Here is a 16,029-nt window from a genome sequence, read left to right on the forward strand (position 1 = left end):
ACTGCAAGTCTGAGGCATCAAACTATTTGTAAAGCCTGTCTTGTAATTCTGACTGTGATACAGCTTTAGATGTAGCTGCCTGAAATGTTTGCTGAAGCCATAAGAGGGACTTGTTTCCATTTGACCCTTTGCTCCTGTGAAAGCCCAAAAGTGGCCTGGAATCTGTTTTTAAATGGGGTGTTGCCTTGGTGTGTGAGTGTGACTGGTTTGGCTGGTGAGGCAGAACATGGAGCTTGTGCAGGGGGGCAACCTTAGCTCTGAGTGTTCACCCTGCTGTGTTTTCTGCAGCTGTGAGAATATTCAACCATTTATTGAGGAATTTCTACAGATCTTCACCTCAGTGCTTCAGGAGAGGAGGTGAGTCTGGCTGGGAAGGAGCCCAAGGGGAGGTACCTCCTTCCTCCCCCATTCTTTACACCAGGATTGCCTGAGACAGCATTATGAGGCTTTGGGGAGTTAGAAATCATTCCAAGTAGTTGGGAGAGCTGCAGTGAGAGGATTTCAGCCTGCAGCACAGCCCTCATTGTAAAGGTGAGGAGGATGCTGCATGACACTGAGGAATGTTATTCTTCACTCTCTTTAATCCAGGCTCTCAAAGACGAGAGTAGCAATTTAACCATTAGCTCCCTTGACAAGTTAGGCTGTTATTAGTGACCTGTGCTTTCCAGCTGGGGTGACCACACCAGGAAGATATTAAACACTAATGCTGGACATGCAAAGTGAGTGGCAGAACTGGGAATTCCATCTCGTCCTCCTGGCTGTGCTGGCATTCTGAGCACGTTCACACCATAAAGCACATTTCCCTGTAATGCAGCACTGGGTTACAGCCCCTCACACTGAGGGTGTTCCAGCTGGCTTTGAGGGCCTGGGGGGAGTGTTGCTGCAGTGTAGTGGGAGCAAAATCAGGCCTGGCAGGAATCCAGGGCTGGGTGAGAGGTTCTGTGTGTTCCTACCCGAGCACTGAGGCAGTCAGGGAGGCACAGCAGGGGTGGGAGTGGTAATTAATCAAGTTCAGCTGATTAAACTTGCATTCTCAGATTTCTCCGTGACTACGACGAGCTGTTCCCCGTTGAGGACGATGTGAGTCTGCTCCAGCAGGCATCCTCCACTCTGTATCCTCTGCTCTCACCTTGGGGGTTGGGTTCTTCACACCAGGGACATTTCCCCTGTTGCTGCCTCTGGTTAAGCTGCAACGAGTGCTGGAAAGTTTCCCTTAAAAAAAAAAAAAGGAGAGGGAGGCAGTTGTTGCCCAGAGAAGCTGTGGCTGCCCCATCCCTGGAAGTGTCCAAGGCTGGGTTGGAGCAACCTGGTCTAGTGGAAGGTGTCCCTGCCCATGACAGGGGGTGGATGGGATGAGCTTTAAGGTCCCTCCCAGCCCAAACCATTCCATGAGTGTTGATGTAGACACAGGCTTGGGAGCCACTGACAATCACAGTTACTCCAAGGTGATCTCGGAACACGCACATCCAGGAATGTCCTTAACTCTGCTCTCAGAGACGAGACCAGGACAGCCTATATCCTCCAGGCAGTGGAAAGTGCCTGGGAAGGGGTGGACAGGAAAAAAGGACAGGTTGTTAAAGATCCAGCAGCAGCATCTACTGGAGCATCAGCAGTAGTGGAGAGCTCTGCTGAGGACAGGGAGGATCCAGGAGCTGCCTGTGCACCAGGGGATGAGGTGGGTACAGTTCTGGGTGGGACAGGGCTCTGCTCTGCCTGCCCTTCATTCTTTGTGAGGACAGGCTTGCTTTGCTCAGTTCTGGTGACATGAGATTTGGTGTCATTTCTGACCTTCCCTGGATCTCAGTGCAGCCCCACATGCCTTTGGAAATGAGAATTGAATCCACACCTGAATCCTGCTTTATCTCTCAGCAAATGGCTTGTAACTCCCATGGCTTGGGTTTTCCCTTGCTGGGGATTATTCAAATACTTTGCCCCATCCCTGCAGTTCATGTGCATATTTTTAAATGCACAGCTTTGAGGAAGGGATTCTGCAGAGTGTCCTTGCTGGCTTGGGGACTGACAAAAGCACTCATGTGCCCAACTCTGTGTTCAGATCCAAACAGCTGATTTCTCTTCTTTTGACTCCAATCTTGGAGTTCTGTGTGTCTAAGCTCTGGTAGCCCAGACTGCTGCTCTCCCTTTGTTTCTGAGCTCTCCTGCCTGCCCTCAGCTGCTGTCCCTGCCCAGTAACCCCAGTTTGGTACCCGCAGTGTGCTGGTGCAGCGGCCGTGCCCATCGCCCGCGTGTCCGGCGTGGAGCTGGACTCCCTCATCTCCCAGGTGAAGGACCTGCTGCCTGACCTCGGGGAGGGATTCATCCTGGCCTGCCTGGAGGAGTATGGATACAACACAGAGCAGGTGATCAACAACATTCTGGAAGATAAGCTGGTGCCACACTTGGACAAGCTGGACCGAAGGATGCAAAGGTGTGACACAACTTGTGGTTGGTTGTTCAGAATTTAACACTGTTCTCACTGAAGGCTCAGCACCTGCAGAGCTCTGAGAAGTTGCACGTGTGTATTTTTGGGCTGTATAACTGCAGTGAGAGCTTCTCCTTGTCACCTGCCATCAGCTTTCTGCCAAGGGGTAGAACATTCTCTGCTCAGGGTTTGAGTAGAGCAGGTTCTGGGCTGTGATTTGTGACAGGGACAAAACATTAAATGCTCAGGTAAACACCATTAAAATTCCATCACTGGGACACTGGGCTGGGCAATAGAATGTGTTGCCTTCAGAAGTTATTTTGCTGCAGAGTTTGAGGTGGTAGGTGTGGAAATCCCGGGTGTCCTGCAGGGAAGGGGCTAATTCAGCTGCAGCTCACCCTGCAGGGTCAGACGTGGTTCTCCAACAGGCTGCTGCTCTGTGAGGGAAGTTAGACCAGAGAGAGGTTGGGACTGGGAATTCAGACCCATTTTTATGTGTCCTCTGACAAACTTGCCAGGCTTGCCCTGCTTGCCTGTGTTGTACAAGGGGTTGATAGCTGGTGGCAGGATTGAGTTGCTGGAGTTTGTCTGCAGCTGTGAGTGTGTTTTTGTGCTGCACCAGCAGTTCCTGACGGAGTGTCAGGATGTGAATGTGCTGTTTGTTCACATTTCATGGAGGAGTGGGCAGACTGTCTCACTGTTGCGTTAAAGGGAAGCATCTTTATCAGAAAAACTATGGAAAAAAAAATCCTAGTTTTTCAACAATCTTGGTGCTCCCAAATCAGATCTGCTGACTTTGGCACAACTGGTGCAGGGTGAGCTTAAGGAAGGGTTGGGTTTTCTGCAAAGCCAGCAGTTAAATGAGATAGGGTTGGATTTTTTTCCCACCCTCCCTTTTTCATCTTGAAACAAAGCTGTTGGTTCAATAGGAAATGTCCAATTCTGATCCCTGCTGATTTATGGGTGAGCACAGCAGCGTTTGCAGCTGCCCAGCTGAGCTCACTGCACACCAAAATCAATGTCAGAGAACAGCCTTTTGTCTTACAAGTTGAACAAACGTAAACCTGGAGCCATGAGAAAGATTTAAGGAGGAACCACAGGGAGATAAATATCTTGCAATCAGCAGCAGCAAATTATTGGAATTTTTTCCAGCATGTAATTCATCATACTTAGTGTTTGTCTTTACTGAGTCAGTGTGGAGAGCAGGCAGTCTGTTAAATATTCCGTGGTGCTGCAGGGTTTGACTTGCTCTGAAAGGAGCAGCAGAGTTTCCTTTTGGCTTTCTGGGAGTTGCTTTAGTTTCCCCACAAGGATTAGATTTGGAAGCTGCCTTGTAGCTCAGACTAGAGCTGTGAAGTGAAGGGTTGACCCAGAACCTCGGGCAGGGTCTTGGTGTGCTCTGGATGATTTTGGGACTGACGAAGGATAAAGCAGGGGCTTAGGGAGGAGAGGATTTGGTCTTTCTCACTTCACCTTTGTTTTTATCCTCTCTCCCCTTGTTTTTTCTAACAGGCAGCTGAAGCCAGACCCTACTCCCCTGGTCACCTCCCGCTGTAATGTTTTCCAGAATGATGAGTTTGATGTTTTCAGCAGGGACTCAGTGGATGTGTCTCGGATACAGAAAGGCAAGAGGTGAGTGTCGTGTCCCTGCTCATTAACTCTGTGTGTCAGGAGGAATAAATCCCTGTGAACCTGCACATTTATATCTCCTGCAAACCTCCTTCAGGGGTGTGTTGGCAGGGGGTGAGGCTCCATCAAAAATGTTTCCCACCCATGTGTCTGGGAAAGGAAAGTGAAGTATGAGGGGTGTTGGTCTCAGGTGGTGTTTTTCCTAATTGGCTTTGCTGTGTCTGCTGTTGGAGGTGGCTCTGCCAAGCTCATTTGTAATGTCAGGCTCTTGCTCCTTGGGCTTAGTGTTAAACTTGTACTGAACAACAAAACCTTGAAAAGGACCATCTCTGAGCCTGGGATTGTGACTCAGAGCTGAGAATAAATAATGATCTGGTTTAGAGCCAAGAGAAGCTTCAATATCCATCTACTTCAAAATCTGATAACACTGAGTGCCTCAGACACCTCGTGTTGTTCCTGCTGCCGTGAGCCTCCTGCACAAGGGCATTTGGAGCTGTGGAGCAGTTTGGGTTGGAAGGGACCTTTAAAGGTCACTTAGTCCAGTCTCCCTACAATGGGCAGGGATTTCTATAACCCCCCCCCCAGTTTTTACTTTGCTTTGTGCCCAGTTTGGTGTGTGGTGCTGTGCCACACTCCATGCAGATTTAGGTGCTGGCTCCCCTTGATATCAACTCCACCCCTATAATGTGGTTCCCTTGTTTCAGATTCTTTTTAGTCCTATCACAGAATCCCAGAGTGGTTTGGGTTGGAAAGGACCTTAAAGCCCATCTTGTTCCACCTTCCACTAACTCTAAACACTGTCTGTAACCAGCCAAGTGTGATCTTTATGTTGGGATGTAATTACACAGAAGACAACTAAAAATCTGGGTGGAATTTGAGCCATGAGAACTCCCAGTTAAGGTTTTGGTTGCAAAGCTGCATCAACCTCTCAGGAAAAACCCACTTTCGTCCCAAGTCCAGCTTCTCAGGGCAGTGCCACTGTGCTGATCCTGGTTTGGCTGGGCAAGAAAGGGATTTCTTTTCTCTCTGGCCAGGACTTTTGACACATCCCATGGCTAAGAATTCACAGACCTCACCTTTCTCCTCGTGGTGTTGCCTCTCTCAGTGCAGGCAGGTGCCCTGTGCATGGCTGTGTTGATTTATCCCTGAATCCCAAAGCCTTGCACAGGTGAGCTGGGTTCTCCCTGTCTCCAAAGCCTTGCACAGCTGGGCAGCTGTTGCAGCAGCTGGACAAGGCCAGAGAGCCCCGGGGTGAGCACAGAGCACCCAGTGGCTGGAATAACCTGCTCGGAGCTCCCTCTGCAGATCACTTGGAGAGCTCTGGGAGCTGTGGGTGATCCCTGGGCTGGGCTGGGGGGCCCTGCTCCCAGGGCACTGCCCTCCAGCTGTGTGGGAGGCTGAGCCTTCTCTCCAGTGGCACCATCACTCCTGCAGAAGTTCTCATCTCTCCCGCTCTGGTTACATGAACTCTTGGGATTATCCACTCACTGCTGCTCTTTTGGCCTCCCTCAGGCTGTGTCTTCATTTCAGAACAGTTTTTACACTGAGAACTCTCTGCAGGACTCCAGGTACATTATTTCTGGTCTGAGTGGTTTGAAATGTGGATATGACCATTGTACACCCTCCACCCAAAGCTGACCACATCTAACTCAATCCAAGGATAAGCTGTGGTACCTGGCTCTCCAGGATTTAACACTCAGCACTCCATAAATACCCGGAATGTCTTTTCAGCACTGAAAATCCCACTTCCTCAGTGGTTCTTCCACCAGCAAGAAGCCTGATGTTTTACCCAAGCGTTGAAGTAACAGAGCTCTCCAGGCTTAGTTTGAGATCTGCTTTGGATTGGAATTGTATCAATATTTAATTCTTTCTCTTTTTTCCCCTCCTTCTTAATGCCTTTTGCTCACCAAATTCTCTTGTGTTCAGTCTGTTGCTAAGCACAATGTCACTTAAAGAGCCAGAGCAGGCTGAGTCCTGCTGCACTGGCCACTGTGAACAGTTTGGGGCAGGGCCTGTCCTTGGGAAAGAGAAATCCAGGCAGGATGAGGAGGGAAAGGAGCGTGAGGAAATGAATGTACCAGCACAGACTCTGCTGATCCTGAAAAGTGATCCCACTTGTCTGTGCCTGTCCAGCCTTAGTTGTTTCAGCTGAATCTGTCTCCTAAGTCAGAGCATGCCCTCAGCACCGTGGGGCCAGAGGAGCTGTCCCACTGTTTTTCCTGGGATTGGTGCCATTTCACACAGCTCTGCAGTCACCAGACCAGCTGGGCAGGAAGCAATTACCCAGTGCTGAATGCCCACGGGAGCTGTTATCCCAGTGATCCCAGCCTGGGGATGTGTGAACTCACTGCATGCTTGGGAGGGCATTGTGCAGCTGAATGCAGGCCTGGAACGGTGAGTCATGGGAGAGAGGGAACCACATGGAGCTGCAAACTTCCTTTGTTTGGAGATTCTGAATGGAAATCAGGCTGCTTGGATCATCTCCCCACTGCCTGGTGCTGTGTCACCTCAGTCTGTCCCCTCCTGAGTCACTGCCATTGCCCTGCACAGGTTCCTTCTGTGGTAATATCCACTGGTGCCTGTTCCTCCTGGACTCTGAGGGCTGCAAGTTGTCCTGGGAATGCCGGACAGTGGAATCCCTTGTTGTTCTTCTGTAAATATGTACTTATCTAGTCTGAAAAATGGGAGTTCAGAGTTATGCTTGTGCAGCTTGAGACACTCAGTGCCTGCTTTTTAACACCTCTGGTTCCTGCTCTTCCCTTCTCTAAAACGACTATAATTTACTTGCCTTCTAAACTTAAAAAACAAAGCCCTTGCAGTGCTCTGAGAGGTTGAATCACAGTCATTATCTACTGTTTTGCTCTTTGCCTTGTTAGTTGTGTTGACTCTCATCCTCATGGTTTGTGGCTCTCCTGGTGCTCCTTGACCACATTTCAGCTGGAGTAGGATTGCATTTGGCCTCCTGGAAAAGCTTCCTCCCTGTCTCAAAGGGTGGTGGTGGCCTCCAGTTCCTGCTCTGATCTGCTGTGGGATCTTCCCGGGCTTCTGCTTAAGAGAGTGACTCTGTTCCAAGCCAGGAGTGGATGGTTTGAGTGGCCAAAGTGGACAAATGACCCCACTGGGACCACTCCATCCAGATTTGGGCCCCCCCAGGACAGGAAGGACGAGGACCTGTTGGAGCAAGTCCAGAGCAGGTTGATGGGAGGAATGGAGCAGCTCTGCTGTGAGGGAAGGCTGAGAGAACTGGGGTTGTTTAGTCTGGAGAAGAGAAGGCTCCAAGGTGACCTAATTCCAGGACCTGAAGGAGCTGATAAGAAGGATGGAGAGGGATTATTTACAGGAGCATGGAATGCCAGGACAAATGGGAATGGGTTCAAACTGATAGAGTAGGTTTAGATGGGATATTGGGAAGGAATCCTTCCCTGTGAGGGTGGGGAGGCCCTGGCACAGGTTGCTCAGAGAAGCTGTGGCTGCCCCTGGATCCCTGGAAGTGTCCAAGGCCAGGTTGGACGGGGCTTGGAGCAACCTGGGCTGGTGGAAGGTGTCCCTGCCCATGGCAGGGGTGGAACTGGATGATTTTAAAGGTCCCTCCCAACCCAAACCATTCCATGACTCCATAAGTCAGCAGGGAAGCAGGTGGGTCTAAGGAGTGCTTGTGGCCTTGGAGAAGAGACTTGTGTTGCTTCATCTCCCACTAACAAGGGCAAAAACACCCTCTGGGGCAGGTTGTGACACCCTGCCTGTGTCTGTCCCTGTTTTGTGCTGCTGTGCAGGAGGGAGAAGGACACGACCAGGAGCCTGGTGAATGACAAGAGCCTGGTGTTGGAGCAGAGGGAGAGGTACAGCCAGTACAGTGTGGTGGTGGAGGAGCTGCCCCTGGGCCCGGGGCAGGCCCAGCCCTACGGGGACTACGAGGACGAGTACGACGACACCTACGACGGCAACCAAGTGGGGGCCAACGACGCCGACTCGGACGATGAGCTCATCAGCAGGAGGTGGGTGGGGAAGGGGAGCTCGGTGGGAACCACCACGGCCTTGTGTGGGTCCCACAAACCTGGTCAGCGCTGGCTTTGGGCTCTGCCCCTCTGTGAGCACGGGTGTCCTCGCCCCACCTTCAAACCACCCCTTTGGCTGCTGCTCTCTCTGTGACATTTGGGTCTCCCTTCTCCTGTGGGTTGAGAGTCTTGCCGTGGCCTGTGCCAGGGCATTCTCTGGCCTCCACTCAGCCATTGCCTCAAATCCAGCTGCAAATTTGCTCATCAGCAAAACCAACTGGAGAATTTGCCATTGTGTTGAAACTTCTGCTTACAGAAACCACCCTGCAACAGGGAAAAATGGGCCAGTTTGGACAGTCAGTGTAGCTGGGCAACCTAAACCAGCTGGTTAGCAAAGGAGCACTTCAAAATCTGGGGAACTGTACGACTGGACTTCTCCCTGCCAGTCCCCTCTGATGTCTCTGAGTGCTGACAGCTGGAATTCAGACCCTCATGGGCTGCTCAGCACTGTCAGAAGGACTGGCAGCTGCAGACAATCAGCTTTTAGGAAGCAAAGGGTTAGTTTGGGATGGAGGCTGTAGAATATTTGTTTTAGAAATACGAGCTGGGGATAGAAAACACGTGATTTAAAAGCTGCTTTAACACTTGTCTGAAAGCAGCCTTTTCAGTTCTGTATTATGAAGATGTCACTGTTCTTAACCTCAAACCAAAATGAAGCTTTGGGCTTCCTTTGTCCTTTTTTTTCCCCCCTCCTAAAGTGTGGTGAGGGTTCAATTTAAATTCTTTTTGTGGTTTGCCTGTTAGTGTGGCACCCAGGTCTTTTCCCTTGTTTCAGGTGCTCACTCTCCCCAGAAACAATTAGTGGATGTTTCTGCTGAAAACTGGATCTGTGGGTGTGAAATAACAAAGGCTTTTCTGGGTTTACATTTATTTCTTTGACAGTGGAATCATGGGTCTGAATTCCAGTAGAATTTAAGCATACACACAAATATATATATTTTAAAGAATAAAAGTCATGTGGTAAATTGTGCCTCCACCCCAGGCCCTTTGCTCTGCATGTCCAGGGTGATTCATAAATCCTAATGGATTTCTCCAAGGATTTCCCCCTGTGTGAAACTGGGGCACAGCAATGAAGTTTGAGCTCCATGGATAACCCCTGACCACTCACAGAGGGTTTGGAGCACAACATTTGCTGAGCATTAATGTTTCTGTCTGAGTTTGGACTCGAGGTTTGGGGGTTCCTGACTGGAGAGCTTAACAAAGGATATTCCTTACTAAAACCCCCTTTCCCAAAGGAAGCAGTTGTTTGCTTGGAGAAATTCCTTGTGAGGTTTGAGGTTTTCCCTAACCTGCTCCTTTTTTTTTTTTTTATAACTATTATTATTTTCAGTGACAACTTCATAGTGAACATTCCCCAGTGAAGAATGTGTTCATTAATTACCCTGAGGAATGTGTCATTAGCTGCTGAGTTTCCTTCCTTTTTTTTTCTTCGGGAAAAAGTCCATGAAATTGGTAGAACTTCATTTTTTAAAGATGTAATGCAAACCAAGAAGGTTCAGTGAAGTGTTTGTGGCTGCAGTGATTTCCTTGCTGACTGTCTGTGTGTTCGTTCTCAGGCCATTCACAATTCCTCAGGTCTTGAGGCCTAAGGGACAGGAGGAGGGACAGGAGGAGGAGGAAGAGGATGAAGAGGAGGAGGAGGAGGAAGCTGAAAAGGAAAGAACAAAGGTGACCCTGATTTACCCTGTTTCTTCCCTGCAGGGTGATGTGGAGCAGATTTTGGAGTGACTCTTTCAGCAGCAGCGGAGGCTGAGCTGCTGGGCTGGGACACATCCCCCCGACAGCTCTGCTGCTTCCCGGGATAACCAGGCTGGAGCAGGGACATTTGCTGTGTGGGGAGCTTTGATCTGCTCTGTTCCAGAGCCAGGCAGTGCCAGCAGAGCACCCCGGGCGTCCCTGGGCTCTGTGTCATGGCTGTGCTGGCACAGGGGGCTGTGGGGAGGGGCCTCAGCCAGCGCCGGTGCCAGGGGGTGTTCAGAGCCCCTGGCACAATTCCTGCAGGGATAATGAACCGGGGACTAACTCTGCTCCCAGCAGAATCCCCTCCTGCTCTAGGATTTTGCAGGGTGCTGATGGGTTTCCTGACCTCTCCCCTCCCTTCTTTCCAGGACCACTTTGTGCAGGACCCCGCTGTCCTGCGGGAGAGGGCCGAGGCCAGGCGCCAGGCCTTCCTGGCGAGGAAGGGGTAAGCAGGGACCGGCCTCTGGGGGGTGGTTCCCTGGCTCTGCAGTTGGCAGGTGTTTTGCTGCTGACTGGAATGGCTGAGGGTGTTCCTGACATTCCTGTACATCAGGGTCACCACCACCGTGGTGTGAACTTCCTCACCCACCTTCTGCTTCACTGCTGGTGGTTCTATCCCATTGAATGGGTTGGCTTGTCGTGGAGTCGTGGAATGGTTTGACTGGGAAGGGACCTTAAAGCTCATCTCATTGCTCCAAGCCCCGTCCAGCCAGGCCTTGGACACTTCCAGGGATCCAGGGGCAGCCACAGCTTCTCTGGGCAACCTGTGCCAGGGCCTCCCCACCCTCCCAGCCAGGAATTCCTTCCCAATCTCCCATCTATTCCTGCCCTCTGGCAGTGGGAAGCCATTCCCCCTTGTCCTGTTGTTCCAGGCCCTTTATCACAAGCAGCAGAACCCTTTTCAAGGCAGGATCTTGGAAAGCACAGCTTCCAGAGCTCCAACAGCTCCTGCAGGGATTTGGGAGCAGTTTATGGGCTGTTTTCAGCTGATGGGCTCAGTGTGTCAAAGGACACAGTTGTGGTGTGGCTGATGCTGATCCTGGGCTGTTGTGGATCCCTGGGACGAGCCAAGGCCCAAGGGCTGAACTCCTCATCACCGGCTGTTTTGGGGGTGTGGGATTCTGTCCCCAGCTGTGCCGTGTGCTCGTTGTGATGTCCTTTCCTGCGTCCTGCAGGTACAAGCACGACAGCTCTGCCGTTGTTGGGAATGCCAAGGGCCACGGGCAGAACCGGGACACGGTGCAGGAGCGGAGGAAGAAGGAGGCAAACAAAAGCACCAGGGCCAACCACAACCGGCGGGCCATGGCCGACAGGAAACGCAGCAAGGGCATGATCCCCTCCTGAGGGACTCCTGGCCGGGGGTGGCACCGTCCCCAGCCTCCTGCTCGGGAGTTTGGCTCGGTATCCTCGGCATTCCCTGTGCTCAGGGGGCTGGATGTCCTGGTCCAACACCTGGCACTGCAGCTCGCGTGGAACGTTCCCTGTGGGAGCGCTGCCTGTTCCCGGGAAGGAGCAGGCCCTGAGTCTCCTCAGTTCACAGACACACACATGTGTGCTGGTGGCTGCACTCAATACACCAGACAGGCTGCACCAGCCACTCCTTCCCTTTTGTACTATTTATAATTTACAGAGTTTTATTTTCATACTGATCCCTGTGCCCTCCCCGCCACTCCCGGGAGCTCTGTGGCCTCCCTGGGACAGCCCCCAGCTCTCTGCTCCACTGAAATGCCTTATCCTGAACTGGAATCATAGAATATCCCAAGGAAGGGACCCACAAGGATCATCCAGTCTAGCTCCTGTCCCTGCACAGGACACCCCAACAACCCCACCCTGTCCCTCAGAGCGTTATCCTGGAGCTCTGGCAGCCTTGGGGCTGTGCCCGCTGCCCTGAGGAGTCTGGTCAGTGCCCAACCACCTTCTGGGGGAAGAACCTTTGCCTGATATCCAACCTAGCCCTCCCTGGCACGGCTCCATGCTGGCAGGGAACTGCTCAGGCTATTCCCACTGCCAACAGACCCACAGGAGCTGAGGGGAATAAGACCTTGCCATAGATTTCTGTCCCTTGAGTGAGGCCTGTGAAAACAGACCATGGCAAATAAATGATTGAGATGTTTCAGGTGGTGTTTTAGGCTCTCACAGACAGGATTGATCTGTAACTCAGAGGAACCTCCACAGGCCTCTCAGTGCTGGATCTACAGGTGGGGAAATTCTCTCCCTGCTCTGTGTTGGTTCAGTGTAATGAGATTTACCCACAGCCATGGAGACCAAAGATGCTGGAAAATGAGGATCTAATGCTAAGCAAGATGCCAGTGGTGTGGAAATCCAGGCTGAAGGCAGCAGGTTGGAGTCCCCAGGAGCTGCCTCCTCAGTAACCCCCTGTCCCACCCCATGAGGCAGAACTGCCCCCACCACCCTTTGCTGGGGCAAGGCTGGGAGCTGAGAGTGACTTGCTGAGGGGCTTCTCCTCAGGGCTGGATTTTGTCAGGGAGCTGTTCCCTGGGCAGGGAGACACAGAAATTACCAGGTGACCTGTGTGTGAGGTGCTCAGATGCCACAGCAGTGGCTGCAACTCTCCCTGGGCATCCCAGACTCAGCTGCCCACAGCTGGTGATAGAGTTGTTCCAGTTGTCATGGAGCGCTGGGATGTTTTGGAGTGCTGTCCTTATCATGGAGATGAACTTCCTGGCAACCAATTAGCCTTTGCTTTATTAATTGACTTGGTTAATCTGCCCTTAGTGGCATCTTCCCACCACCCTGTATTTTCTAGAACTGCAGAGGTGCCTGTGGCTGTCACCCCCCACGCTGAGAAAATGAGCAGGGGGTGATGATCCAGGGTAATCCCAGAGCTGCAGCAGGAGCAGGGTGGTAGTAAGGTGGTAGTAAGGTCTGTAGACATACCTTGGTGCCTGGTTTAATTCCGAGGGGGTTGGGGTGTGACTGGAGCTGCTATGGGGCTGTTGGCAGAGCAGCAGAAATGCAGCAGAACTGACACTGCCACAACAGGAGGTGAAGTCCTGAGTGCTCCAAGGAGATTTTTCTTTCAAACCTCCTGATGACAAGCAGAGGAAAAATGGAATTGTATTCACCACTGTCCCCAAATCCTGTGTGCAGGGCAATCCCCTGCTAGGGTAACTCTGCTCTCCTGCAGCTCCTGCTCTCTGGGCTCGTGGCTCAGCCCCTCCCTGCTGCCCACTGCAGTGCTGTCTCCCCCTCATCCTGTATTCAGCTTTGGTTCCCGCTGCTCAGAAGCTGCACCTCTCTCTGAGCTGCTCAGCGTGGAGCAGCAGCACTGCAGAGCCAGCTGGCACCACGGGCTGGGGCTGTCCCAGGAACGCTGAAACCTTCCCCTTCAACAGCACAGCTGGGACTGGCACAGCTGGGGTTGCGTTTTGCTCTAAAAACACGATGTTTTTTAAGTGTGTTTAGAGTAACTGTTTCCCCCCTGGTGCCCATTTGCAAAGCCAGTAAAGCTGCTGCCCCCAGCACTGGCTCTAACGGGCTCTGCCCCAGCCGTGGCTACAATTCCTTCTGATCGGGGAAAATGGAGGGAAGAGGGAGAGATGGGCTGGGGAAGGGGGAAGAGCAGGAATCACTGAGGCAGATCTGCCAAGAGAGCTGAGTGATTAACTGGATCGTTACCCCAAACAGTACCCAGATATCCCTTCCTGGGAATAAAAAGATGTTTGAAAGACTCAGAATCAGGGCTGGGCTCCTCAGTGAGGCTGCTGAGGAGGGAATGGCTCTGCCCAGGGCAGGGGGATGGAACTGGATCATCTTTAAGGTCCCTTCCCATCCCAACCATTCCATGACTCCCCTGATCGAGCTGCTGGGGGAAATGGACCAATTCCTCTCCCTGCCCAGCAGCTCTCCTTGGATCCCAGCGTGGGGGCAGGCTGGTGGTACCACACAGACCTACAGGACTTCTGCCCCTCGAGCCATCTGAAGAGCCAGAAGGCACAGAAATAATTAGGGAAGGGATCCACATCCCCTTTGAGGAGGTTTTGGACCATTTCCCCACCCCCCCATTTTCAGCCCAGCAATGCTGGGCACACTCAGCCTGCTCAGAGCTCAAGGGGCCAGTGCCGGGCAGATTTACCACTGTTAGGGCAGGGAGAGGGGCCAGGAACCTCCCCCAACCCTGTACAGGACCTACCAAAGATGATGTAAATGATTTTAAGCCCCTTCTCTGTGAACAGGCCAGAAGAAAGACAAGAGCTGCTCCTCCCTCTCCAGGTTCTCCTCAGGCAGAGGCCAACGGTTGTCACTAAACCACAGCTCTCTAAGTGCTTCCAAGCCTTTCCAACCATTTTTAGGAGGTTGTGATTCCTTCCAATGCCTTGGAACTAAGGAGTGGGGCTGCACTGAACCACTCTCCATCTCCTGGAGAAGGAGGAGCCCCAAGGAAGCCAAAGGATGGGTGAGGTGAACACACACACACGAGACAAGGACCAGAGTTTTATTTGAACATCGTGAGCCGAGAACAGCAGCAGCACCCCCAAGTCCATCCTGCCTCACATCAGCTCAGAGGGGGGCTGATACACTCTGGTTTGGAGTTGTTCCATCAGGAATCCATTCCCAGTTTCAGGAGGCAAAATCCTTCCCTGCTCCTTCCTGGCTCCTGCTGCTGAGCTGCTCAGTTCTCATACTTGTGCTTGATGTGTTTCCACAGTTTCTGGGTGCAAAACAAAGGCTTTTCAGAGGTGCTGGGATGACATTTCACCCTAAAATGCTATTTTAGAGTTTATGTTTTATAGTCATCCTGCCTGGGGAGGTGGTGAGGGAGCCCTGGACTGGATGTGAGGGTCACAGGGGGCTCCTGGCTTTTAGTCTGGACAGGGAGGAAGCTGCAGAACATCCCCTTCCCCCTGCTCTGGATTGGAGTATCCCAGTCACCCTGCCTTGAATTCCCACCCAGACCAGAGAGGGCAGTTCTGCTCCTGGAGGCATGGGAACAGAACAATCCTAGTCACAGAATCCTGGAATGGTTTGGGTTGGGACCTTAAAGCCCACCCAGTGCCACCCCCTGCCATGGGCAGGGACACCTTCCACTAGCCCAGGTTGCTCCAAGCCCTGTCCAGCCTGGCCTTGGACACTTCCAGGGATCCAGGGGCAGCCACAGCTTCTCTGGGAAACCTGGGCCAGGGCCTCCCCACCCTCACAGCCAGCAATTCCTTCCCAATCTCCCATCTCTCCCTGCCCTCTGGCAGTGGGAAGCCATTCCCTGTGTCCTGTTCCTCCATCCCTTGTCCCCAGTCCCTCTCCAGCTCTCCTGGAGCCCCTTTAGGCCCTACAAGGGGCTCTCAGCTCTCCCTGGATCCTTCTTTTCCCCAGGGGAACAGGAAGCCTCTGTTTGTCCCCTGCACGTGACCCTGTGCCCAGCAGTCGTTATCCCATCACAGCCGTGCTTGGGAACACAAGGACGACCTGATCCCTCTCACCGCAGCTCACCCCGGGACTCTGGTGCACATCCGGGCAGCGCCCACGCCCTCCCTGTGCCCGGGGCCGCTGGGCCGAGCCGGGGGCACGCAGAGCACAGAAGCAGCTCCTTCTCCTTCTCCCGCTCCCACCGCCTCCCACGGCCCTTCCAGCGGCTCCGCAGCCGGGGGAGCCCAAGGACAGCCCGAAGCCGCGACCACCGAGTGCCACGAGAGCCGTGGAGCCCCCCGGGCTGGGGCCACACCGCGGGGACAGCGGCTTAGGGACAGCTTGGGGACGGCCCGGGACAGTTTAGGAACGGCCCAGGGACACGTTAGGAACAGTTTAGGAACGGCCGGGGACAGCTTAGGAATGGCCCAGGGACACGTTAGGAACAGTTTAGGAACGGCCGGGGACAGTTTAGGAATGGCCCAGGGACACGTTAGGAACAGTTTAGGAACGGCCCGGGACAGTTTAGGAACGGCCCGAGGCCTGCCCCGGGCGGGGCGCACTGGGGCCGGCCTGACCTTCAGCGCGGGCCCGCGCGCCGGGGGCCTCTCCCGGCCTCTCCCCCCGCCTTACCCCCTCGTTGAGCTGCTCGAAGAGCGCGTCGGCGCCCTGGTCGAAGGCGCGCTCGAACAGGACGGCGCCCAGCACGACGGACAGCGCGAAGGTGGAGGTGCGGCGGAACAGCGCCCCGTACACCTGCCGCAGCAGCGCCATCTTGGCCGCGCGCACCGCGGCTGCGCGGGGGTTGATGAGGGGTGTAGG

At 53.1% G+C, this 16,029-nt stretch overlaps 2 protein-coding genes across 9 annotated transcripts in view; one reads left to right on the forward strand and one right to left on the reverse strand.

The window, feature by feature from the left end:
• ASCC2 (activating signal cointegrator 1 complex subunit 2) overlaps positions 1-11,463 on the forward strand; it is a 28,384-nt gene extending 16,921 nt beyond the window's left edge. For all 8 annotated transcript variants that reach the window (XM_027669590.1, XM_027669589.1, XM_027669593.1 and 5 more), the window contains exons 11-19: positions 289-357; positions 1,038-1,112; positions 1,495-1,675; positions 2,211-2,425; positions 3,932-4,051; positions 7,822-8,043; positions 9,660-9,771; positions 10,212-10,288; positions 11,019-11,463. In XM_027669590.1, the coding sequence (XP_027525391.1) occupies positions 289-357; positions 1,038-1,112; positions 1,495-1,675; positions 2,211-2,425; positions 3,932-4,051; positions 7,822-8,043; positions 9,660-9,771; positions 10,212-10,288; positions 11,019-11,187 (1,240 nt within the window). In that variant the 3' untranslated portion in view covers positions 11,188-11,463. The remainder of the gene's footprint in view (positions 1-288; positions 358-1,037; positions 1,113-1,494; positions 1,676-2,210; positions 2,426-3,931; positions 4,052-7,821; positions 8,044-9,659; positions 9,772-10,211; positions 10,289-11,018) is intronic.
• Positions 11,464-14,278: 2,815 nt separating this feature from the next.
• On the reverse strand, positions 14,279-16,029 carry LOC113960173 (cytochrome b-c1 complex subunit 9). Its single transcript, XM_027669587.1, has 2 exons — positions 15,841-16,029; positions 14,279-14,515 (listed from the first exon to the last, which is right to left on the reverse strand). Exons 1-2 carry the CDS (start codon positions 15,979-15,981, stop codon positions 14,477-14,479), a joined length of 180 nt encoding a protein of 59 aa, XP_027525388.1. The 5' UTR covers positions 15,982-16,029; the 3' UTR covers positions 14,279-14,476.

Source organism: Corapipo altera, unplaced genomic scaffold (assembly GCF_003945725.1).
Source record: "Corapipo altera isolate COAL_440 unplaced genomic scaffold, ASM394572v1 162, whole genome shotgun sequence".
NCBI classification, from domain to species: domain Eukaryota; kingdom Metazoa; phylum Chordata; class Aves; order Passeriformes; family Pipridae; genus Corapipo; species Corapipo altera.